Source organism: Scomber japonicus, chromosome 19 (genome assembly GCF_027409825.1).
Source record: "Scomber japonicus isolate fScoJap1 chromosome 19, fScoJap1.pri, whole genome shotgun sequence".
Taxonomy (NCBI): Eukaryota; Metazoa; Chordata; class Actinopteri; order Scombriformes; family Scombridae; genus Scomber; species Scomber japonicus.
The window spans coordinates 24,403,526-24,430,613 of record NC_070596.1 but is presented as its reverse complement, the minus strand read 5'-3'; the positions used below and the strand labels follow the sequence as shown (position 1 = coordinate 24,430,613).

At 39.0% G+C, this 27,088-nt stretch overlaps 1 protein-coding gene across 1 annotated transcript in view; it reads right to left on the bottom strand.

Annotated features, from left to right (window-relative positions):
• The window catches only part of LOC128380042 (netrin receptor UNC5D-like), a 173,901-nt gene that overhangs the window by 5,771 nt on the left and 141,042 nt on the right, over nucleotides 1-27,088 (bottom strand). The window contains exons 5-14 of the mRNA XM_053339712.1: nucleotides 22,234-22,408; nucleotides 20,100-20,267; nucleotides 18,527-18,691; nucleotides 18,163-18,195; nucleotides 14,926-15,111; nucleotides 12,054-12,203; nucleotides 10,573-10,791; nucleotides 9,723-9,807; nucleotides 4,943-5,114; nucleotides 2,109-2,339 (exon numbers count right to left, since the gene is read on the bottom strand). Coding sequence (XP_053195687.1) covers nucleotides 2,109-2,339; nucleotides 4,943-5,114; nucleotides 9,723-9,807; nucleotides 10,573-10,791; nucleotides 12,054-12,203; nucleotides 14,926-15,111; nucleotides 18,163-18,195; nucleotides 18,527-18,691; nucleotides 20,100-20,267; nucleotides 22,234-22,408 — 1,584 coding nt within the window. The remainder of the gene's footprint in view (nucleotides 1-2,108; nucleotides 2,340-4,942; nucleotides 5,115-9,722; nucleotides 9,808-10,572; nucleotides 10,792-12,053; nucleotides 12,204-14,925; nucleotides 15,112-18,162; nucleotides 18,196-18,526; nucleotides 18,692-20,099; nucleotides 20,268-22,233; nucleotides 22,409-27,088) is intronic.

The following is a 27,088-nucleotide window of genomic DNA, read 5'->3' as shown; positions in this document are numbered from 1 at the left end:
GTGGTACAACTGTGTATCTTTAAGCTATCAAAGCATCCTGTGTGATTAGTTGAAAAAAAAAGCTCAATAGCTGCCCCTGAGAGCCACTGCTGCTCACAACACGTAACCAGACAGAAAATGGATCAAACTGACAGGCTGCACGAGTGACAAACCGACGCTGCTAAAAGCCCTGAAAAAAATCAGATAAAGGCTGGAGCCCAAATTATTTGTCAAACATATCGGTTGTACACAAAGACAAGACATAAACAGAGACGAAAATCAAAACAAATTATGCAAGTCTTTTGTCAATATTATACTTTGTGGCTTCCTGTTTTGTGGTATTGTATTTTTTTTTTCTCCCAGAACTATGGAGAACAATAACATCTGTGTGCACGTTGCTGCTGTGCACGTGAATGTTTGTGTTTACATTTCCTGAATATATGAGGGGGCGGGGGGGGAGGAGGGTCAGCCCTGCATGCTCAGTGCTTACCCTGTCAGTCACGTGGTGCGTAGTGAAGGGAAATACAAAGCGTACAGGCTGTCTTGAACCTGATCAATTCCTGCTTGAAGCTCACAGGGGAAATTAATTGTCGTATGAAGCACAAACAAAAGTCGACAAAAAAAAAAAAAAAAAAAAAGAGAACAAATGAACAAATAACCACGTTTGATTGATGGAGAGGTGGAGTGAATTGGCTCTTGGCACCAACATCCAATTTCTCTTTGTTCACATGCAATTCAACCTCTTGAATGAAGCCATAAGTGAAGCAGGACTATTGGCAATGCAACAGTAGCTGCACAAGACTACTAGTAGCACTACTGCAGAAAAAAGCTGCGTCTCTAATTAAGATAAAAATAAATTACTCTTGTGAAAAAGTTTTTTTTTTCTTTTCTTTTTTGGCTGTACTTATGTTTTGGAGTGAGCCCACACTGCAAGGAGAAGGGTAAAACTTTTCACAAAGCTTCCACTCAAGAGGACGATGATGATGAGCCCGGCGCTGCATCTGAGAATGTGTCTCATTTTAACGTGTTCAAGCGCTCGTCACATGGAATGCAATGCTGAAACACATTTAATTAACAAAGAACAAATTAAATTTCGCAAAGAAAGGGCAGGGAAGCAACCTTGGAGCATCTGTTGTCTTTGTAATTAAAAGTCCCTCTTTGTCTCCTAGTCATCAAGCATCTCCCAGTGGCAATGTTACAGAACAGGCGGATCCTCAGTGGAGTACAAAAAATCAGACATCTATTCTTCCAGGAAAAAAACTAACAGCCAAATCGACCAATCCTTCCAATTTCATTTTTTTTATACATATATTTATGTCATATTATGTACTATAATTTGGTTGGAAATAATGAAATGTTTAGCCCGGCTAAATATTCAGTGGGCAATGTTCAGTTCATCAGTTTGGTCCAGACTGAGTATAGGACTGCCATGAACATTTGTACAGAGATTAATGGTTCCCAGATGGTGTACCTCAATAAAGTTAACTTAACTTAAGTCAGCTTAGCTTAAGTTAAGTTAAGTTAAGTTAAGTTAAGTTAAGTTAAGTTAAGTTAAGTTAAGTTAAGTCAAGATAAAATAAAATAAAATAAGATAAGATAAGTTAAGTTAAAATAAGCTACACTAAGTTAAGTTAAGATAAGAAAAGAGAAGTTAAGTTAAAATAAGCTAAACTAAGTTAAGATAAGAAAAGATAAGTTAAGTTAAAATAAGCTAAACTAAGTTAAGTTAAGATAAGATGAACTAAGTTAAGTTAAGATAAGATAAGATAAGTTTAAGTTAAAATAAGATAAACTAAGTTAAGTTAAGATAAGCTGAACTAAGCTAAACTAAGTTAAGTTAAGTTAAGTTAAGTTGAGTTGAGTTAAGTTAAGATATATTTTATTGTCACTGTACAATAACAGTGAAATGTCGTTTGAAGCCAACCTATAGATTCATATTTAGAATAAAAACTATACACTATAAATATGAGATAAAATTATAAAAACAAATAATAAGAAATAAAATAAACCCAAAAAACAAGACACACAAAGTAAAACGTCAACACAGGGAAGGTGCAAAAAGCAGTGACGAAATATCACTATAATGACATTGCCTTTAACCTCAGCTTTACTTTGTCTTTCCTCCATACCTGAAATGCATGCGGCGTGTCGTCCACACAGTAAACCCTGAGGGTGAAGCCCAGAGAGTTGCTGGAGTCCGGACTACCAAACACAGCCAGCCTCAGCCGCTTGGCAGACCCCTGGCTCAGCGGCTCCCCCACCAGGGCGTAGTGACCCGGATGCTCCAAAAGCACGTGGCACCTCTGGGCGTCCAGCAGACAGTAGCAGGATGTGCTCTCCTCATCCACGGACATCACCTCCTACGGACAGGGGAGGATGCATTAAGAGAGAACAGATTTAGTTTGGATGCATTAAACACATATTCTGACAGCTAACAGTTCATTTTAGGCTTTGCAAGTTAAGTTTGAGAATATCTCAATATAGGAATGCTGTCTTGATTCAGCAGCAAACTGTACACAGCTGAGCTGACTGCATTGATTTATGATTCATATATTTCAATTACTGCCAAGAAGATGTTTGTGGAGAGAGAAGGAGGCTTTAACTTAACCATCAAACTGAAAGCTCACCAAAATTCAGCTTGTGATATGTGAAATACTCTTACTGTATCTATTATCTATTACTACCAGCAGAAATAATAAGCAAAATGAGACATTTAAATTGACATGTAGTTAGTTAACAAGCCATGAGAGGCATGGATCCAACATTTTATAATTAAAAAGTGACTCTATTGTTGTTTAGGATATTATTAAGACACTTCACAGACAATAAACTGGAACCTTTCCCTCATAAATAGACTCCGATAGGATCAGGAACTGTGCAAAGCTGAACGAGGGCCAAATGAATAATGACACATCTCACTAAACAGATGGGGATACAGTAACACTGACAAAACGGATTAGCAGGGTGCAGTTGTATCCGATGGCCAATTGCTCCTCATCTTGTGCTCAATCCTTCCTAAATCACTTTTGAAACATAACTGTGACCCACAGGTCCCCTCTGCATATGGCCTGGGAAAGGCATATAAAGCAATGCAGGATAATTTAGTGGCCCACAGCTTCCTAAACCTGCTCCATTAGCACTGCAGCAGACATGAAAGATCTCCATGACATAGCTCATCCCCGCCAGGCAGCCAGGGAGAAATGATGGAGTCAAACTCTAGCGGTACAAAAGTGCAAGCTTTAATGGGAATGGCACTGAGAGGCAGACGGAGCGAGAGAGAGGAGGGGTGAGAGAAGGAAAGAGAGGAAGCGAGACCTCCATCTCCCTTTATATCACTAATTCCAGAGATTAGGTTTTGAGTAAGCATCCTTCCTGAGATAAAAGGCTCATTATTTCACAGCAATAGACAGAGACGGGTCACAGCGTCACATTTTCTTGAGGAACATCTCTTCCTCTTTTTCTGAACCTGTCTGTATCTTTCCGTCTGTCTATTCCGTCTCTGCTGACTCTGTCTCCTGTTCTCTCCTTTCGGATGGAATATAACCCCCCCGCCAGTGATGGGTCTTTTGATAGCTCCCTTTTGTGTAACACGTCTGCTGGCAAATTACATCTGTGTAAATGTCACACAGAGTGAAAGGACCCGGCTGGGAGAGAGCCACGGGCCTTCTTGGGTCACGCAAGCTCACAGGCTCTGGGGTCACGCTGCCTCGATGAGGTCCCCAAAGCTTTTTGATGAGGTTAGTTAAACATTAAAAGAGCATCTTAGATACTCTGCTGAGAAGGCACAAGAAAATGGATAGAGGGTGTTTGGACTGGAGTCAGATGTCTGAACAAGTCTCCGTGAGACTGTGAAGTAGCTCTATGGGGCAGAGTTGAAGGACTTTTTCCGAGGTGTTATTTTACTGAAAGCTGGAGGTGTGAAAAAAAAATCCCAACAGCAGCAATCACAAAGATAGCACTATACTGCATTTCGAGCAATAAAGCACTAAATCTTTAAAAAAAAAAAGCACACTCGCCACTTTTTATCTGATATGGACCGAACATTGAGGCGTAAGACAAGAATAGATTCTTTGACCTTTTAGCAGTTTTTATTAAGATCTGTCTGCAAATTTCATTTTCATTTTTTAAAATAGTTAAAAAGCGGTGGCAGGGACATCATTTTTTTAGTAGAACCATCTTCTCTTAAACCTTTTTAGAAGAAGCTCTTGCAGATGAATTGCCATTGTTTCTATGGTTTATAATGTATGTCGCTATATTTGATCTTTATTTAAAAGTGACTCACTGTTGAAAGAAAAATAGTGATTTACCATCTGATACCAGGTAAAGATAAAACATAGTAATGCTAAAATAGTTTAATCTAGTGGATGAACAGTATTTTCTGGGATCCACATGAATCCCAAGTCAGTGTTTTAATATTCATCTCACTAGCAATCAGAGTCAAAGTCTCAATGCTCCCACTTTATAATTACTTTAAGAATAATTGAGATGATACAGATTTCCTTATGCTTACATATATCTAGAGTTCTTAAATTGTACTTGTTGTGGTTTAATTCAGTGAACAGCTGCTTAGCAGACTTCACAGATATGTGAAAGAGTAATGCTTTGAAACACCATTATCATTAAACTGGAAAAGACTATTGACTATTTCAATGACTAATAGCCGCCATTTGCATTTGGTCTGACATTTCTTTTGGTTGTATGACAGCATGAGGTAGAGCTTGAAAGGCTGAATTTGATACAGAATGACGAATCTGAGCTGGCAACCCTGAAATCGGCTCCGTGCTTGCATGACTTCACTGCGGGATGAAAATTTTCATCAAAGTAAGTCATAGCAGTTTATCAGATTGTATTGATATTCTGGCCACTGATGAAAGTTGTGCGTTTGCACTTCTTAACATTTTGCCTGAAAATTTGGACCTGATAACTGAGGCTGAAGTTTAAGTAAAAGAAAATTCCTCCTCACCTCCCATTGGTTGTCCTTCATTTTCCTCTTAAGTCGGATGGTCCAATTATCAGCTGCAACCTCAGCACAGTGGGCTATGGTCATGGCTATCGGACAGGACAGGTCAAGGCCTGGTGGGCCATACATGACTGCAGGACTCAAAAAGATCTCTGGTCCATCCTCAGACAAAGTGCTGCACACACAAAGCAAAAAGGAACACAATCAGAATCAAGTTGGCACATACAACACATTTGCCTTGGTGTTGTCTTGCATACTAATCAAAATATACAAGGTGAGAGAAAATACAGGCGCCACACTGACACATATCAAAACAACTTATCTCATGATATTGCAAACATACTGTATGTGATAAAATTAAGTCAAATTTCTTTACTCTGTATGCCAAACAGAAAAATACTCTGTCAGAATAAAACAACATCAAGAATCACACTACTTATGAATCACTGCTTAAACAAACACTCAGATAGCAGAGTGTGACCCTTGCCTATGAACAAAGTAAACTCAAATCCTTGGACACTCATAATGAATCAATCCCTGACTAGCTGACACGCAGACACACAGATAGAGGAAGATTAAAGCACCAAGACTAATGGACAGTGGGGCTGGGGAGGACAGGCTTTAGCACACAGCGTGTAAGCTTTGTGGGTCGATGGAGCTTATGAAGCCTGCTCTGGCCAGCCCGGTGACAGATTAGCTGGGCCAAGCTGCTCTTGGCCAGGGGCCCAATCTTGGCTGGAAGCCCTGAAGACTGAGAGCAATCGATGGGACCACCATCAGTCATGCAGCTGGCCCGGCTGGACACCTCACATACACAGGACACGATATTGGTGCTGTTGTCACTGGAGCAGCATGGATATTTCTCAACATCATTAATACAGCTGCAGTGGAGACGAACCCTGACATGTAGGCACGGGCGCAACGTGAGAATGCACATACATGAATGCACACAAATATATGAAGCACAAACAGAGCGAGAATGAAAGTATGATTTTTGACATGCAAACACATACACTGCAGTATACAGGCATTGTATATTCACCTATAACCAAGTCAGTAACCGTGTCCCAATTCCACATCAATTCTAAGCAGCTTTTTAGTATGTACTTTATTCACACTCAAAATTAGGTATTCTCAGCCTGTATGCATATTAAACACTTGATTTTTGATGAGTGCACGTTGATAGACTCTGCTGCCCCACAGATTGAATTTTTGTGAGACTGGATTGCTCCAAAAACATTTCAGGAAACACAAAAAAACATCAGAGTATCAACGATTAGTCAATTAGACCATTAGTTGCCAAAAATTGTATGTATCACCAATTATTGTGATGACTGAATAATCTTTTTTTAAAGAAAAAAAGTCAACATTGTCTGATTTCAGCCTTTCAAATATTAATATTTTCTGGTTGCTTCAGTTTTGGATGATAGTAAACTGAATATCTTCAGGTTGTAGATTGTTGGTTGGGACACAAGAACACATTTGTGTACGTCATCGTGGACTTAAGGAAACAGTGATTAACATAAAGAATTTCTACATTTTACTCTATCAATTGAGAAAAAAATCTACAGATTAAACAATGATGAAAATAACTTAGTTGCCAGTGGCATTCCAACACAGAGAAATTTCCTGTTAGTATAAATGTAAAAGTACATTGCTTTTTTGATTGGTTAGTCTATCAAATATCAAAAAATATTGAAAAATGCAAATCACAGTTTCTCAGAGCCAAAGGTGATGTATTCAAATGTCTTGTTTAATCTGACTATGAGTTAGAAATAATATAATGCAGGTAAAAGCAGCAAATGCTGATATTTGAGAAGCTGGAGCTTTACAACTTTAACTACTAAAAAGCATCTGCAGGATCAACTAATGCAGGATAGTTTCCATCCCTGAAACAATTACCTGTAAGACCAGATGCATGTTGATGTATGAGTTCTCACATGGCACAGTGTGTGGCTGAGGATGTTTCCTGTTATTTTAACAGTTTCTCGTGTCAAGTGCTGTGTGAAACTTTAAGCTTGAAGCTTCAAACTATATTGTTACCAATCAACACTAAAAAATTAAAAGGGACTATAATCCACTGTCTAAAAATAAAATCACACATCTAGACAGCACCGTAGCCCTGCAGCTGCACTTTCGTGCTAATCAGCTCCAGGCTCAGAGGAAACCAAGGTTACCTGCTGCTGAGACTATGGTAATTAGCCAGATTGCCTGTGAGCAAAGATTAAAGATAGTTATTTAGCATCTCTAACTGTGGTTATGAGAACAAAGAAATATGACTCTAGGATGATGGTTAAAGTGTAGATAGTGGATTAAGGTTATTAGTTAAGTCATGTCTCATATGTGCAGTACACACAACATCTCTCTTTGACTTTTTCACACCACATTCCTGGCTTTGTTGCTCAGGCTGCAATTAGAAATTAGATTTTGTATGACAGTGTCTCTCAGGCTTTCAAAGCAGTATGAAGTCAGAGTTTCACAAAGTTACAGAGAAAAAATAAGCCTTAGAGTTGGAATTTTTTATGTTAACATTTTACTTAAAGCTATACTAATAAATATTTCTATATGAGCAATGGATCTGACTGTGTTTAATGTGAAAGGGGTCACTCGGAGCGATGAAAGTTTCCACCAAACTTTGCGGTTCTCCTCAACTCTACAGAGCGATTTAGCATCATTCAGCTCATTGTTTTAGTTTCACTATTTCGATTGACTGTCATCGCTCTCGTCAGTGTTTTTTCCAGCACTCACAGACAGCTGTTTTCAGTGAAAAATCCCCTGCAGTAGACAGTAGACAGATCGACAGGCAGCAGATATTTCCCTCAGGAGTTGGTAGAGATGAACATAGAGCTTAAAGAGGAGTGAATCCTGGACTTAAATTCATCAGGTGGACACAAACAAGATTAAAAAATAATGCTTATATTGTTCTGTGTCTACTGAATGTGGAAATAAGCAATCATTTGCTAACACTTTAGCCACCACAACTTCATAATGTAATAACATGTGAGGAGTGCTGTTGTGTACAGATTGCTGTGCTGCTGCCAAGTGGCCAAACATCAGCTACAGCAGGTTTGAGGATAAATATAGGAGTTGGAAAGGACTTCAAGAAGCTTAGTAAAGTATTAAATCTAAATAAAGTTAGTGAACTCAGTAAATACTAAAAAGACAGTCCAAATAATCTGAATCCTAAAACAACTAATACTCAGCCAAATGTTAAAAGGAAGCTCAGTCTGAGGCGGCTAGGATTGATAGTACAAAGAAGTTGGTGTCTCCTGCAAAGTATGCTAAAAAAAAAACCCCGAAGGATGATATAGCTCAACTTATTCACTCAGTCTTCTGTGAGTCACATCATATGAGACGTACTTTGTCACACACTATCTTTCTGTCCTTGGACTACAGTATTCACTGCCCCCTGCTGAGCTGGAGAAGATCACACACACAAAACAACGCTGCACAAACCCAGAGGACGATCGGAAGCTCTTGTGAACACCTGAAACCCGCAGCCAGAGCTGATCGATGCCTATTCTTTGCAGAGGAAAAGCATCGTCTTATGTAGATGGCCGAGGTTTGAATAGGAAGAAAGGATCCAATTTCTCCCCTGGACTCTGCAGCTGTCAGAAGATAGGGTTTGACTGACAGCTCAGTGGTGCACAGCTCCTGCAGCTTCTTAAATGACAGCCAGAGAAGTAAACAGCATCAGGCTTATCAGAGCAAAGCAGGAGCCTGGAGGGCAGCAACTTGGCTGAACTAGGGAGAATTTGGGCAGGGGAGTGTGAAACCAGCCCAATAACTGAGATGAGCCACAACCTATATATGACCTTTGATGTGTATCTTTAACCTATTTGACCTTGGGCACTTAGTGGGTGGGTGAACGTGAGGTGGGATGACAGCTGAATTTCACATTGCGCCGGATGTCACGATCCACGCGTGGCTGTTGAAATAGAATTACTTTGAGAAGTGCGGGCTGTTAGCTGTGTTGTTAGGGCGATATCTCGCTAGCAGGATTTCACACAGACACACTGACACATTGACACTGTCTGCTATAAATCAAGAACATGTCCAAAAAAACCTGACTTGGAGTTGTCAGACAGCTTTTGAGGCTTCTGTTGTAAAGAAGCCAAATGTATTAGACTCCCATTTCAAACGGCTCTTATCTAGCCTGCCATTTTCTCCTTGAGTAATAGCTTTGTGTGAATCTCAATGGAAAACTTACAGAATTAAGCTCCCGCTGGCAGGGAACAGTCACCTAGAATATGTAGCATATCATGTTCCAGATCAATAATCAAATACCAGATTAATATCACCGATCATCGTGACTTTACAAAGTTCAGAATATTCACCACTCTAACCAGTCATGATGGATGGAGATAATGTCACAGTTATGTCTACAAACACAAAATAGGCTACCAGAGCCATAGAGTGTATATTTCTGCGCTGAGACAGTAGCTTAAGGCAGTAATGCAATCTGTCTGCAGCTGCCAATGTATTTGTGACACATCATGTCCTCCCCTGTAGTGTCTGCAAGATGAGGAAGGACCGCATGCTGGCTTGTGAATATGTCTGCATTTGTATGTGTGTATGGGTACAGCACATGTGACAGTACATGTGTATTCTCTGTATGGGAGGATCCGTGTGTATCCGTGCATGTTTGCGGTGTATGTTCAAGCGAAGAGGGGAGGAGACGCTGTGGCAGGATGAGAGACTAGAGATGTGGTGCAACGGGTTGAAAGATTAAAAGAGAGCAGCCTATGAAGCAGATTGCTCTGCCTCAGTAAGAGTCCCTCACCTGCTGTCCTCCTGGTTGATGATCATGTACATTTCCCAGGTAGTGTCTTCTGCGATCCCCCCATGAGGCACCAACAGACTGATACCTGCAGAGAAGGAGGTATGCAAAAACTGATTAACACATAGCCAGACATGCACACGCGACATACACACTTGCTCGACTGTCAGGTCTCTTAACCAGAGGTGACAGCCAGAGAGGTGACGGCCACAGAAAAAGGTGACTGAAGCAAGTCCCGAAGGTCTTGTGAATCAATGCTGCTGGCAGACTTTTCATCACATACATATACTGAGACTGGGTCTTTCTTAGACACACACACACAGAACACGTTACTGTATGATAAACAATTACTGCCAATCTACGCTGTAGTAGATAAAGCCCCTCGAGGGACAGGATGATGAATGTAGGCCGAGAGAAAGGGCTGCCTGAATAATGTGATAGGCTGAGCTTCACAGGTTTACATTATATACACTTATGAATATTTTCCTCATAATGTCAGTTAAAACAATTCATTATATTTTAATTTATCTGGTAAAATGTCAAAAAGTGTGTATTTACTAATGCTCTTCATCCTCTGAGAAATGTTTGGGTTCAGCAGGGTGAGCTGCTTGGTTACAAATGCCAAAGCTGTCCAACTTCATCACTTCAGTAAATAAATATATTCATGTTCATGTCATTTGGAAGAATCGATGACATTTTCACTGTGGACCAACAATGACAAGGTCAGAAAGCTTCAAAATGCACCACTGGATGCTCTGTATGATCTTAGCAGTGGTTTTCAAAGTGCAGTTTTGTTTGAAAGAATCTCACCTTCGAACAACATCAAATGGCAATCGCCCCGCAGAGGACTCACCTGTGTTAGGTACCACCAGTCTGCCTCCTGCATGGCCAAACACTGCTGTTGCTTTGTGATGAGGCCTGCTGGGAGTCAGCGTGACTTGTGGGGTGAAAAGATTTTTTTCTCTTCTGCCCAGCGTTGTCCCCATCGCGACCCCTCTGTAGTCTGGAGCCAGGCCCCTTGGAAACGTCTGAGGGTGGGACATGACGTGGTACTCTGCCCTTTCTGTTACCCCTAGGGATACAATGAAGGAGTTGTGATTTTGTTGCAAACTCAAAAGTCATGAGATCCAAGAGAAAAATTGGCAGGAATATGGCATCATTGTAAACTAAGTCTTTCTATTGCGTAGCTCTTTTGAATATACCTCTTAAATTACACACGGTCACTATGAGAGACACAATGAGGCCTTGTAACTGCGGCCAAAACTTTCCCGACCAACGAATTGCTCTCCAACTGACAATTTTCTTAACCAATAACATCATGTCTTAGCAACCAAAATAAGCATGGGTCATGTCCATGTGGCTGCAATAAGAGCAATAATCTGCATTTAAAAGGGCTTGGAGAGAGTGGTGTCTTTTTTTAGCCTTTCCAAAACCAAAAAACACAAAAGTAGATGTTTTAAAGGAATGATTTGAACGGTGTGTTTGTCTGCTCTAACGCTGAGTGCAAATGTCATCATGTCTCGCCGACTAGCTTACTACCTACTGTGGAAACTGTGGAGAATTACTCTCAAGGCCAAAGAACATATCTCAATATCAGTCACTCACTTTGTGGGTTACAGGTTTAAACAAAAAAGAAGAAGATATTTATTAGATTTGGGGAGGTTTGCACTGCAACAACTCTGCGTTGTATTGGCCAAACACATTGCTTGTCCTTGTCCTCAAAGCCTTATAGCCTAACTTAGAAAAGGGGTTAAACCTAATAATAAGATTATTTTATACAGACAAGGACTTACTAACTACTTTCTTAATGTACATTTCTTCTACATGGACCAACAACTGGAGAGGATGAACACTTTTTGCTAGGAGCATGTTACATGCAGCTTTAGCTCCAGTCTTGTAGCACAATGTCATGTAACCGTTAAGTGCTTATTTAAGACTTCTTTTACTCTTTTTCTCATTTTAAAACACCTGGAAACATTTTTAAAAAGTGAGTATGAGACAGTGTTTTCAACAGATCAATGCAGCTAATCTTAATTAGCTAGCTAAGTATATGATCAAATCTGCCAGATGCAGAATTCATTTTAGCCTGGACAATCAATGTTTTTTGGCTAAAAATGAGAAACCTGCTTTTGTTTACCTCAGTATGAAATTGAGAAGTCATAGCACTACAAATCTGCCACCAATATCATATGTGAAGGGAAAGCTTGACAGGTGTAGAATCTGTTAGCTTTCTTAGAGATTACTGTGTGTGAAAAACAAGTTCAGGGTAAAATAAATTATCCTTTTGACTACTGTGTAACTTTTTTCCTTCTCCAAAAGCGGTTATTTTCTGACCTTTGACCTTGAGATCAGGCAACGGGTCAAGAAGGGAGCGCTCTGCCATCAACTCCTTGTCAATGGAGTCCTGAAAACACATGGGGCTGGTGTAGGTACGTGACACTGTCAGATCGGGTTGCATGGACGAATTAATAAGCAGGGGGTTTGCTGAAAAACACACAAATATATAAAATAAATTACTGTCAACAACTAAACATCTTGAAGCAACGATTAAACAACAATAAAAACCTAAAGGGTATGTCGTGACAACTGTTTTTTTAGCCACCTGTTGCTTTAATATCATTGCCACAGAAACAAGACTGGCGTACACTTTATTGTAACAATGTCTCTATTAAAAGTGACAAATGGTAAATAACGACAGTTGGGATGTAGTAATTTAATTTGCTGTTATAATTTGATGTCATAGTAATTTAATATTATGTTGCCATTGGATTAAAGTATGGATTTATTAACTGGGTTTATTGTGTGATTTCTGTATGTTGTGTGGGTTGGTTGTTGCTATAGCTACAGATTGTGATGAAGTTAATCACATATACACAGTCATTTGTATGTACAGTATGTTGAATTAAAATGGAAATACAGAGTGATAGAAGGTAGAGTTCATTCAAAAAATGTGATTAATGACTCATTGACAGCTGTTTTAGTAAGAATGAAATGACACTGGAAGACTATCAGATTAAGTACACAGTGTGGTTTCTCTTAATTAACCAAGAAACATAGATCACCAGTTTATTTTGTTTGGAAATAGGTGAGCTATTGTCACAGTGACTTGTGACCAAGGCTGGGATTGCAAAAAAAGAAGTGTTGAAATGATGACTTCCTAACTACTTTAGCAGTGTGAAGCAAAATGCAACACATAAGAAGGTGAGGACATGGCTGATTTTGTAGAGTTTTTTTTTTTTAGCCTCTCTATCAAGCGGAACGGGGACCAAGATTAAAGCTTTCCCTGCCTCCTGCTGTGTTATCAAAATTAACGTTATGATGCCCCGCTGAGAGCTGTTGCTGTGGCGACCCGTAATGCCAGCCGTGTAAAAACATGGCTCAATCTGCAGGCCAAAACACACCTCACTTCTGAGCTCTGATGTTTTTTCAGAGACACAGGACCACAAATACTCCATTTCGGGGGGCCGAGAGGATAAAGAATGAAACCGCTAATAAATTACATTTTTAATTTTGGAATCATGAATAATTAATTGATGTTTTGTTGCATGCAAGATAACACCAAAACACCTTGTGATGCCACAAATGGGCACACAACTCCGATGAGACACCATTAGTTGCACAATTTATGATGCTAGTAAAGAAAATCTAAACAGTAATAGGTACGGTCTCATAGTAAATTGGTTTAAAATGCAAAATGTGCTTGTTACCATAAGTTTCCAGGGAATGTGTATTGTTTAGGGTTGTATACTGTATGTTATTGGACATTTAGTGCACTACAGCAGACAGCAGAAGTCTCAAAGGGCTCAAGTAAACAAACTGAAAAATTAAATACAGTCAATTTAGCCTCTAAGGACTTTAAATAATTGATGTAGTTATATCAGAATACAAATAAACCTATGCATCATTCAAAAATACACACAAATACATATTAATACAAAACTGTAAGGCTTGCTGGCATGTTCTATAGATTATGTTACACACAAGGACATTCATTCACCTCTGTGCAGGTGATGGCTGGTACTGTATTGAGGTGGATATAGAGACAAGCAGCAAAATTAGAGACCTGTGCCTGGTCTCCCTTCTCCATTTGTGTGAATGTTACTGTTATTGGTAGTGATGCAATCTCACTGTATGAGCAAGCAAAACTGCAGACTTTATTTGACAGGGCTTATTATTTTCTAGGATTTTTTTAAGGGTCTTTTGAATTATCAACATGATTAAAAATAATATGACTGCCATCACTTACTGTACATGCACAAATAAGATATACTAATGCACCAAATAAATGAACAAACAAATAAATGTTTTTTTTTTTTTTTTTTTTTAGCAAAGAGTCTTAATGCTCTATTATCATGCGGGTTTCAAGTGCAGTTTATAATGCAATCCCAATGGCATTTTCAATATGCATAGGACAATTACTCTTGTACGCATGCCTGTTTGATAATTTTTTGCATCCAAATTAACCCACTTGTGCCAAGGTGGGTGTAGCGTAGCATTTGAGGTTGTACTTATGCAAAGTGGATGGCAAAGTGCAATTGTGTTAGCTGTTTTTAAACTGCTCTTTAACAACCTCTTATTACAAAGTCAAGTGAAAAGAACATTTTGTGTGAAGTTTTGCCTATTAGCATGTTAATATAGATTTAATTCAGATTTTTTTAATGCTATTTCAAATTCACATCAAAACAGCTTTTTTTTAATGGATAAAGGCAGAGGTGTGCTGGCCTCTGATTAAGATTTAATCAAAATTATCATATGCAACAGTTGGATCTACACACTTGTATGAGGTCCTTCTCTTTAGGTGGATTTAATACCTGTAGCTATCATACAGCAACAGGAATGATAGGTGTGTTTAATCTTGCTCCATTCTGATTTATGGGGTGTGCTGGGTCTAATTATGCAAAAGTCAAGCAGCGTGCATATCTTAATTGATAAATTAAATCATCCAACATGGCACCAGTCTCTTAAAAATGAACCACAAAACCACACTAATCCACATATTCCAAATGTATACAGTGAAATATGGGAGGTGCCCCCCCTGTCCCCCCGCCCCCCCACTCAGGATGTGTCCTAAGCTCCATCAAAGATCAGTACAGGAAGTATTACAGATGGAGGGTTTTTCCACCTCTGTTCCTTTTCTAACACTACATGTGGTGCATTTGAGTGGAAATGTGAAGTAAGACATGTAGTGAATGAGTCAGTGGTTCACCTTGGCGAGAGGTCTTGAAGCTGAAGGACTGGAAGCCCCCGGTCAGGGCGGAGGAGTCGATGACGTCAACACCGTACTCGCTCTGGCTCCTTCGGTAAAGAGTGACAGCGACGATCAGCAGCACCACCGTCACCACCCCCGCAGCTAGGCCTGAGTACAAGGCCACATCACTGCTGTTCTCCACACCTTTGGAAAGTAAGAGTGAGTAAGAGAAATGAGAATCTCTTCAGAGTGACTTTTCTGCTTTCGTGTTCTGAGCCTACCACGCTTAATTAGGGAGACATTTTCAACCAAAAATAAACTAAAAAATCTGTGTTGCTTAAAAATATCAGCAGAGTTGAAGTTGTGAAAGACTTTTTTATAGGAGGCAAGTCTACCTTTTTTGTTTTCTATTGCTTGTCTGCCCTGCCTCCTGATGCACAGCTTCGTTGTTCCATCCTGGAGTGTTAAAGCTACTAATGAGGAACCTCGGAAGGAAGGCGATTATAATCAACCCAGCACCTGACTGTCATTTCAAACACTGCTTGGCTCTGGTGTTTGAGGCACTCTGCGTTCCACTGGGATAATGTGACAAAACCAATTCATTAAATTAGCTCATCGGCAATGATTATGCTATATCTGGTCCCACCAGTACTGCAGCGTCCAACTCCACAAAGAAAAAGAATGAGTGGGAAATAAAGTGCCTGCTAGCTTGTTCTTGAAAGATAATGAGATCTGCGCTGTAACAGGACATGCTGAGAAATCCTCTAAGTAGCCTAAAGCTCAAATGAGGAGAAATTGACAAAATATGCAAAGCGGCATTAACAGCTACAGTAGCAGGTTAATTGAGGGCTTGGGAAGTTTTGGCAGTCGACTGCATTCTTTTCCCCCAGTTCTGACAAACAAAAATACACAACTGTGTTAAAGGACAAGTAAGGAGAACATGTGCCTGTGGCGGAGTAGGTATCAAATTGATTTTTCACTGTGCAAACTATGCAACAGCTATATGAACACATAACTGTCACTTTGGACAAAAGTGTGTGCCAAATTAATGAATGTAAAAAGGCTCATTACCCCACATAATAATAATACATAGACTACATAATGGATAAGACAAAAATAATGGTTTTAGTAGAAATTTACAGTATATTGTATACAGTAAAAGTAGGTTTTGATCTCCACAATGTTTATTTTAACAATAAATAGTGACACAAAAATTAAAAAATAGCAATAATCTTTCATTACTTGATTAATTGATAATTAAATTGACATGATCCATCATACTTTATGTTATGGATGCCAATAGTGGGAAAAAAAACACTTAATATCCATCACAATCCTCTGCTTGAGCACCTTAGCCTTGGTCACAGATGCACTATGTATTTTATTATTTTTATTTATGGATTATCAGATGCAGAGACAAAATAATCCAAGGTATACTACAGCCACAGAGAATACTATATTCATGTAAAAGTGAAAACACTAAAACAACAATGCAATCCTAATAGACTAATAACACATCAACTCAATTGTGAAAAGAAATTAACATAATAATAAACAGAAATTTCTACTCCGTGACCAAAAACATCATAACCAGTCTGAAAATGAAATGCTGTTAACAGGAAATAATTTATATTCTTATTTTCTAAAATCCCTTCTCAACAAATAAATACATTTGAAAGCACTGTGATGGATTATTAAATTGATAAACATCTGGATGTGTGGATGTCTGAAATAACCTCTTGTCTCTATTGCAGGTATAGTAGAATTCACTAATTATGCACACTGTGTTATTTTTCATATCCACACCTGTCTGAGTGATTAATCTGTTTTATGGCTACTTGCCAGCCATTTAAGTATTATCAGTTCCTATTCTGTGCCAATATGTTCTCTAAGGGTAAAATCCCCAAAGTCTTTCACTTACTGCCAGTTCACCATGCTGAATGAACTGAATGGTTTCTGATAAGGACTCGGATTGTTCGAGGCTCTCAATGAAAACATTGGGTTGGCACTGTTCTAGTCAACAATGAACTTTATGGCATTTTACTACGCCAACAAATAGTAGAAAGCGTATCCTAGCAACAGCTGAAATAAGCAGCCCGGCTACAGTATGAGTGATTTATTATGATGATGATGACGATGACACTAAGTAAGAGCAGTGCGGTAATCTTAAATTAATGAACACTCTCCAGGCAACAAGAAGAATACAGAATATAGTATTCTCTGTGGCTGTAGTATAAACACAATCATTGTACGTTGTCTTCCAATCAGAATCCAGTATTTTTTGAGGCAATGGATGTACTGCCCGCTAGACAATGACATCATTGTATGAATAGGGTACAGATGAATTACTTACTACAGTAGTTCCTACTAGTGCTACTTAAAGGAAGGTGCAATAGGAAAAATGAATGAAACTAATTCATTATGTGTTATCAAGTGTTATTGGCTATATGCAACACTAATATTATATGGAAACAGTACAGTAATTATAGTACATACTTTTAAAGTTATGATATGGTACAAAACCTGAGGGGGTACAGTGAGGTAACAAAAAGGATGGAGGGGTTATTGAAGATATATATGGGTTAAGGGTACTTAAGGCAGGGCCCTGATGTATTATTAGTTCTTACTGTGCAATTAAAGAGTAAAAAATATCCCATCAAGATATTTTTTATTACTGCCTGCATACCAATGTCTTACTGTGCAATTCAAATAATTTAAATAGTACTAGGTTCATCATTAAAGCTGCATTAACTGACTGAACTTTTTGGGGTCAAAAGGGTTTGGGTGTGACCACGAAACTGAGGCATGTTGTCGAGGCATCCTTAGTGAATAAATGCCATTAGCAAAAGAAAAAAGCATTTGCTTTAATTACACTTCATCCATTACTATGAAGAACAGCACCACACTGTAGTCAATCCAAAGAACATAAGCTGCTAGGCTTTATAGTGGGGTTGTGTTGTGCAGAATATCAATAATGTTAACACCATCATTCCCAAATGGAAGTTTTGTTTCCCAGTAAACACTAAAGCTTAGAGTATAATTTATTTCTCCTTTCCTCTAAAATGCCCAGTTGTTACTCACTTGTTCCCCCTATAGTCTTGTTTTCTTTCACTGTACCTACATTTAGACCCCGGGAAGAATTTTTATAAGTACCTCATTCACACAATGAAGTTACTAAAAAAAATTGTCAGCTGTATTATAAAGTGTTACCAAAAATAACACAAGTAAGAAAATTGAAGCTGAAGAGAAACTCACCCTGTGGTTTAGCATCATGTAGCAACTTTCGATCTGCAAAGACAGAGAAACATCAGAATTTGAGTTTCTCTATAACCTTTTTTAGATTTTCTACAAGTGTTAATTAGTATTTAAAAGGTGTTTAATTACTTTCGCGTATGCATCCATGCCTGTGTGTGCACTGTATGGACTAACTAAGCAAGTGGTTGAATAATGAAGATGAATGAGGGTGCCGGTAATGAACATGATTATAATGATGGTCATGATGTAGCCCACACTGCCAAAAATTATGAACAGTAAATTTGTAATGACACGAATAACAGTGGCACAGACAGTAGTGTTGTGCTTAACTATCTATTTCTCATTGTTGGTGCATGTTACTCACTTTGTGTGCACAGGCCGCTGGTGCAGTTCTCTGTAGCCAGCGCCACTCCATCACACAGTCGTCCTCCATGTTTGGGTTCTGGATGCGTACACTCTCTACTCCTCTGCCTCGCACAGTCTGAACTACACACTGACCACTCGCTCCACTCTCCCCAGCTGCCATCCACTGAAGGGGATTAGATATAAATACACTTTTTTTTTTTTAGAGAATACAAGGATACATATAAACAGATTTGATTCATTTAATATTCTCTTGAAAATTCATGAGAAAAAACACTTTTGAGGTATGAGGGTATGAGCTACTGCAATACTGACTTTACAGAAAAAAAAGAAAAAAGAAATCCAACATTTTCTTTCCTCAGAAGATGTTGTGCTGTCTGGCTGACTTGGAGCAAAAAGACACTCTGCTTATGGCATACTCCATCAAGTCTCTTTTTCCCATCTCCAAATGCTCCAAAGGTTTCCTTCTTCCTGCTAATCTAAACGCAAATGCACCCCGTTCATGTTAAAACTCTGATGCAGAGAAAGAATCCTTTAGAAGGAGGCAGTTGGCAAAGAGGAGATAATGTTTACCGGAGTGCACTGCCTACCCCTGATAACTTTTTTTTTTAAACCTGATGAGCATTTTCTTTTATACTGGTGCTGTGGTTGAAATCATACATTTTGGGCTTGTCTAGAAAAAAAAAACACTTAGGCAGAGTAGATTACAAGGCGGTCTTGGAAACTGGAACTGCTGCTTGGCTTACTCTCTCACAACCTATAAGCTTCTGCTGTTTGTTTCTCTCCCTCAGGTCTGCTATTCCTTACCTCTCTCTCCATACATTTTCTCACCTTTTGCTATTTTTTAAGGTCCACTGCATAAGATTTCAGATTCAGCCCACTGTCACTATCAGTGGTGGAGACGTTCAATGCATTTATGGTGAAATGTAACTAGGCAACCACTGCTTTCTGTTCATTTTAGGTATTAAAATCAACTTCCAGACACTTGAAACTTGGTCAGGTGATCACAGAGAGCACATTGTTGCCTTTTGTTATTGTCACAATTACACTATTGTTGCATTGAGATGCCTCTCCATGGTGATGTGTTCAAGGACATGCTGACATTTGGAATTCCTACAGTTGGCTGTCACACTGAGAAAAATAGATGCAGTATTAAACTCCTCTTAGACCACAAATGATTGTTCTTACTATGTTTTTGTTCAAATTAAAAACCTAGATAAGCTGTGACGTGTTAATTACTGAGCATTAGAAGTCCTGGTAGACTAGTCCGGCTAGCTGTTTTCCCCTGTTTTCAGTCTAAATGCTAAATTAAACTAACCACTGCTGGCTGTAGCTTTATATTAAACAGACAAGAAGACAATAAGCTATTTCCCTAGATGTCAAGCTATTCCTTTATTGAAAGAGAAAAGCTATTTCACAATGAATGCAAATGCCTTCCAAAGCATCAAATCCTTGAATGCACCACTGAAGCATATTTAACCAACAGCTGTAAACTTTGCACTTGTCAGTTTCCAGTCATTAACTGGAACCAGCAGCAAGGTGGTTTAGAGTCATTGTCATGTCATTGTGCTTACCTGGACACAGTGTGTTGCAGGTGCTCTTCTGTACCGACATGCCCTCGCAGAAGGCTCCTCCGTTGAGAGGAGCTGGATTCGTACAAGTGCGAGTACGTTTCTGCACTCCGCGGCCGCAACGTACATTACAGGGGGACCAGTCTGTCCACGATGACCAACCTCCATTCACTGCATGTGCAAAAAGGATGAAGGGGAAAAGGATGACAAAAGACCATATGTATGAACAGTGGCCTACATTCAGGATTAGACATATTTTCATTTATGAAAAGAAAGCATCAGGGACTGAATCCACTTGGGTTCAATCAAAAGCGACAGTATATGTCTTATCAGGAAAAAATATAACAAGAGTTGTCTTTAAAGGGATGATCAATGGTTGTCTTCCCGTCTGTCTACTCACACTTCTTCCTCTGATTTGTTGCCTGGAATAATGCAGCATGATTGACTAATCAGCTCATTTGCTGTCATAGGAGAGGAAGAAATACTAGTATTCCACTACTGTACATCTGTCTGGGGCTATAGGGACTAGTAAGCCTGTCAGAGACTTCATTAGGATTATGGAAATTAAAGTCCCCCTGCACTCAAAGAAATGGGCTTTTCTTATTGTTACTTTACTTAGATGTTGGAGCTTCACTGTGCAGAGTGATGCATGAGCACAGTTTGACACTAGAAGGCTGTTTTCATGTTCATCTGATGAAGGGGGGGGGGGGGGGTGGCTGTAGTTTGTTTACTCTGGTCCAAATGAGTGGATGAGTTGGTGAACTTGTTGAATTTCCCCCTTTGTGAAAAATCCAAGCAAACCAAAATGCATCACCAAATGTCACAAGGAAGAAGGTCTTCTGGCCAAATGTAATCTTCTTTGTTGCACTTGTCCAGGTCAGACCTCAATTCACTCTCCGTCTATAGCTGCTAGCCATTGTTGGTTTCGCTCATCCGCATCTCAGTATCCATAGCAACACTTTTAGCTCAAACTTGATGAGTGCGCTGAGTAGCTGAGTTGGATCGAGGTTGGATCACGTTCCCACCACAAACAAAACCGCTCCAGGTGTTTGTTTGGGGACCAAGAATGAGGCCACTTCCTCAAAGGGTCCCAGTGCAGTTGATTTGAACTACACCAGAGTATGACTGCAGTGTTTCGGAGCTGCCCAAATGAATCGCTCCAGAGGGGGAAAACGAGCCAGAATCTAACTCAACAGGTCTGCAAACAGCCTTTCACAACAAGTCTGACAAGTCACAACAAAACACTGAGAATGGACTTTTCAGTGAAGTAGGAGACTTCTTGTGTCCAGCAGTTAAACCTCTGAAATGAACATTTGCATATTCATAAAGGGAAAAGGAGTAAATGTCATTTTACGGATTTTAACAAGGTAATTGAACTTTTTTTTTGTTGAAAAAACATAGTAGACACAATTTTTAATCAAAGCTGAGTATTTTTTTTTTTTTTTTTACATATCTCAAAACATGCCTAGAGGGAGCTCTTTAATGATTTATGGGTCTCAAACAACAAGGTGTCAGAAAGAATCAGATGAGTAGCTAAATGCCATCTCTTAAAAAAAAATAAAAATGACAGGCGCTGTAAAATGAGCACTGAAACACAATTAGCAAGATGTTCATCCGGTGTGTGAGAAGGTGGTGCTATCATGACATTATATTTTTCACTTATTCTCCTTTGTCTCAGCAGAGCTCTCTACAGGGCGATAAAAATGCTGAAAACAGCGTGCTGGCCTGCAGCTATACAAAGGTGTTTAGAGCTGGCAGATGAAAGCCGGGAAGCTGTGACAGCCCACCTCACTGCCTTTCCATCATTAATAATTAAGTTCTTGTAAATATTGTGCCTGAGTCTCCTTGTTTTTACACATGAGGGATCACTTGCCCATTACCTTCTCATTAGCCTCTTGTGTGAAGAACGCCACATGCTGTGGTTCAGCAATACTTTCTTTATTAATGACTTCTGGAAATTTGGCTGAGGTGCCAATTTGACTCTCTTATGCAAGCAAGCTGTTTAACATTGTCTATTTCATCTAGTTTGTTCAGGATTCTTCCTTTATGTCGTTTTTGGCAGAGACAGAATCTAACTTTACAAAAACTTTCTTTTGAAAAATAAAAGAAGTAAAATACCTTTAATTTGATGACTTACCATAAACTATGACAGTAGCTGTGGCACTGCGTCTCTTGGCCACAATGTTGTTGGCGACACATGTATAGTTTCCCGAATCGGAGAGGCGGGCTTCTGGGATGATAAGATTATGGTCTCCTCTTGTATCAATGACACCGTCCGAGTTCAAAGAGTCTTCGTTTTTTAGCCATTCCACCTTAAAACAGCACAATAGAATACACATGAGTTACTCAGTAGGTTAAAGGCCTTTCACGTACACATAAACACATTTGAGGGTGTAACATATGAAATAATAATACTAGCAACTTGAGACTCAACAAAAAAAATGACTAGAAAATTAGAAATGAAAAGCATCCGTCTACTGAAACCCTTACATCTATATATTATTATGTTCTCAGGTCAAAGGTCAATATGTGAGCGATGGCACCCAGGTTAATTTTATAAGACTAAATTCTCAAATCTTCAATTTGAAAGGCACCTGGCAGACCTTCACACACACACATATACACAAACATAGATGTGTGTGTGAACAACAACACATCTGTATATCTGACCAAACTGTCTGCAGTCAAGTTGCATTGTGGGTAATGTATGCACCAGGTGTTTACATGAAGTGGAAAGCGTGGAATGAAGATGATATCTCCGGTTATGCTGCATAAGTGATGGTGGTGGTGGGGAGGAGGGGGGGGGGGTGTGTTGTGACTGCCAGAGTGGAGTTTTTTTTTGGGAATAGTGTAACAGACTGACATCCCCTCAGAGAGAGAGGAGCAGTAGGTAGGTCACATCTTCCACTGCTACCAATTCAGAGGCCCGTGTAGTGAGTGCAAGTAATAAGGAATTACAAAATAAAGGACGCTCTGTTGATGCTCCTCTCCTTGCATGACTGCCCCTGTAAATTGCTATTAATGTGCCACAGGATTGAGCTTTTCATTGAGAGAGACGAGCTGGGGCATGAGGGAGTAGAGTTTGATTTATGGCAGTGTATTTGAGGATTAAAAACTCCGCCCTAGTGGGAGCTCCATGTGTTTGTGCATGGGGTTGTACTCTAGTGTGTCTGTATGTGTGTTTATATATATGTGTGTGTGTGTGTGTGCAGTGTCCATTTGCCAAGGGAATATAACAACAGCCAACAAACTCAGAGATTGCTTTGCTCTTTCGAAGCACCCTGGATGAAAAAATCGAGCTGGGAAATCAATAAATCAAGAGTCATGTTGTCACAAGCGTTTTTCTTTCTTTTTTTCTCCTTTTGATGGCCCAAGAAGTCTTTCATCATGTGCCTTTAATTTAACTTTTTTCATCGTTTGACTCCAGACCACCCAACCAACCAACCAACCACTGGTGGGCTGCTTCGACGGTTCTATCAATCCTTTTTTCTTCATTTTTTTTTCTTATTTTTTTTTTCTCCTCTCACTATTTCACACCTGCAGTGTCTAATCAACCCCTGCGTTGCCGTCCACGCCGTATTAAATTCTCCACAGCTGCGAACATCAATCTACTCAATTATGCAAGCAGTCAGTTTCAACCCTCCACAGTGGAAAAACAGTGAAGATTTTCAGTTTAATCATACAAAATTCACCATTATCTCATGGTTTCATCATACGCATTTCTATGCTCACGCTTCACTGCTTTTTAAAGGATTATTTGTGCAATATTGTGTTTTGCTTCAAGCACTGACTCTATCTATCTATCTATCTATCTATCTATCTATCTATCTATCTATCTATCTATCTATCTATCCATCCACCCCCCCTCTCTATCTATCTATCTATCTATCTATCTATCTATCTATCTATCTATCTATCTATCTATCTATCTATCTATCTATCTATCCATCCACCCCCCCTCTCTATCTATCTATCTATCTATCTATCTATCTATCTATCTATCTATCTATCTATCTATCTATCTATCCATCCACCCCCCCTCTCTATCTATCTATCTATCTATCTATCTATCTATCTATCTATCTATCTATCTATCTATCTATCTATCTATCTATCTATCTATCTATCTATCTCTCTCTCTCTCTCTCTCTCTATTTATCTATCTATCTATCTATCTATCTATCTATCTATCTATCTATCTACAGTATCTATCTATCTATCTATCTATCTATCTCTCTCTCTCTCTCTCTCTCTCTATTTATCTATCTATCTCTCTCTCTCTCTCTCTCTCTCCCCTCTCGTTATCTATCTATCTATCTATCTATCTATCTATCTATCTCTCTCTCTCTCTCTCTCTCTCTCTCTATTTTATCTGTCTATCTATCTATCTATCTATCTCTCTCTCTCTCTCTCTCTCTCTCTCTCTCTCTCTCTATCTATCTATCTATCTATCTATCTATCTATCTATCTATCTATCTGTCTATCTCTCTCTCTCTCTCTCTCTCTCTCTCTCTCTCTGTCTGTCTGTCTGTCTGTCTGTCTGTCTGTCTGTCTGTCTGTCTGTCTGTCTGTCTGTCTCTCTCTCTCTCTCTCTCTCTCTCTCTCTCTCTCTCTCTCTCTCTCTCTCTCTCTCTCTCTCTCTCTCTCTCTCTCTATCTCTCTCTATCTATCTATCTATCTATCTATCTATCTATCTATCTATCTATATGATTATATATGAGCACATTTCTCTGATTTCTCTACTTTCTCTAATCGACTAATGCAGCCATTATCCAGTATCTGACTTAACTTTGACATGTAGGGTGTTTGTACTTTATCACCTTCTCTTAAAAATACGGTAGCCGAAGGATGACAGAGGTGACGTGAGCTCTGTTGTTTTTAAAGGGGGTCACATTTGTGTTTTCCCTGCAGTATTAAAAAAAAGAAGTACATCTACCTGAAAGGCATCTCTAATGTCAGCATTTAGAAGTTCTGCTGATAATTACACTTTTCTTTTTCTTCCTTTTGAAGTGACCGACAGGTTATTTTATGTTATACAAGAAACAAATTACATTTAAAGGAAAAAAACAAATCACACTTCAGCTCTTAAAGTCTTATTGTTCTACATTTATTTCTTCACTCTAAATAAAACTCAGGTTATTTTTATTTAACTGCTGATGATGTGAGAAAAGGTTAGATTAATTAAATTGTGACAAGTTATTGGTCACCAACTATCTGATAAGAACAACTTTTTAATTATGCAAGTTCTATAAGAGCTTTAAGGTCAGTTTCAAAACAACACAAATTGCATAAAAGTGAAGTTTTAAACATATCAAATTACTGGGAAATCTAAAACACATCAACTAAAACAAAAAAAGAAGCAGTTTGTTTCCTGCAGCATTAGTAGCAGCAGGCAACTCTAAACAAATGTGATGGAGTAATATCATGGGGAATTGAGTGAATTGAAAATTAACCCTCAACCCTTTGTTCACGCTCAACACAGATGGGATGCATATTTATAGAGAAGTGCTGAGATTAAACTTGACGTGTACCTAGATTTTACCATTATGTTGAGTAAATTAAATATATTTCAACCTTTAGTGGATAATAAGTCACCTCAGGAAATACACAGTGGAAGTAAATGCGACAGCCTACACTGTATTACATACAACATTTTCTTCAATGACAAAACTAATTTCTATCACGATGTACTGTAGCGAGAAAAGTGAGGAGCTGGATGAATACAGCTATTGTCTATTGTGCTGCAATTTTTCATTAATCAATTATTAAAGAAATGCAGATACATTTTTCTCTCATCTTGTTTATAATGTATCACAAAGACACTGTTAAATTATCATGTGCATTCAATTTGTGTTATTCAAAGACTACGAAGCTAAAGATGCTAACAGAAATCCAGATGAAATAGTAACACCTTTCAATTGAATATAATACAATATAACAAATACTTAAATGTGTTACCCCTGAGTTGAATTATCTCTAATTTCTACCTGACAAAAAAAAAGTGACATTACAAGTTTCACAAAGGTTGAACAGGGGCAAAAATGTAGCGCGATATGACAACGTGAAAACAAGAAATATTAACCTTTACACTTAACAAGAAAGATTTCTCAATGAAAATAAGAACAAATCAAATAAAATCAATTCCTAACTGCTAAGATTACAAAAACAGACTGAAGGGAGATGAGTGTGGTCGCACTTCTGGGATCCTTTTATCACCAGGATGTGTTTACTGGAACAATAATGTGCTATTTAAGTGCATTTATGACTGCCACAACTGTGCAACCACCCTTAAAAAGACCACAACTTTCCAATCAATCCTTTTGAGTTGGTATCGATAACGAGTCAGCTGCGTTTGAGTGTTGAAATATTGATTAGTGTGGTATTGATCTGCCCTTTACTAAGGACTATTCAGTCACCCACTTCACAACACTGTTGAATTGTTTAAGACGCTTTGTGTCTCTGATACTTTGTGTCCTTGTCCCCAGTATTGGCAGTGTAGGAGAAGTATTCAGATCCTTTCATTACTTTAAATTAAAGCACCAATATATTCATGTAAAAATACTTAATTAAAAGAAAAAGTCCAACAGTTAAAATCCTACTCAAGTAAACAAAAGCATTACCAGAAATAATTTCATTAATGAAATTTAACCCTCCTGTTGTCATTGAGTCAAGGAAGGGAGGAAGAAGGAAGGGAGGAAGGATGGAAGGGAGGGAGGGAGGAAGAAGGAGGAAAGGAGGGTGGGAGGAAGGAGGGCAGGAGGGAAGGAAGGAAGGACAGGAGGGAGGAAAGAAGGGAGGGAGGAAGGAATGAAGGAAGGAGAGAGGAAAGAAGGAGGGAGGGAGGGAGAAAGGAAAAGAGGAAGGGAGGAAGGAAGGATAGAAGGACAGAGAAAAAGAAGGAAAGGAGGAAGGAAAGGAAGGAAAGAATGATGGAAGGGAGGGACGGCGGAAGAAGGAGGAAGGAAGAAGGAAGAAAAAGGAGGGAGGAAAGA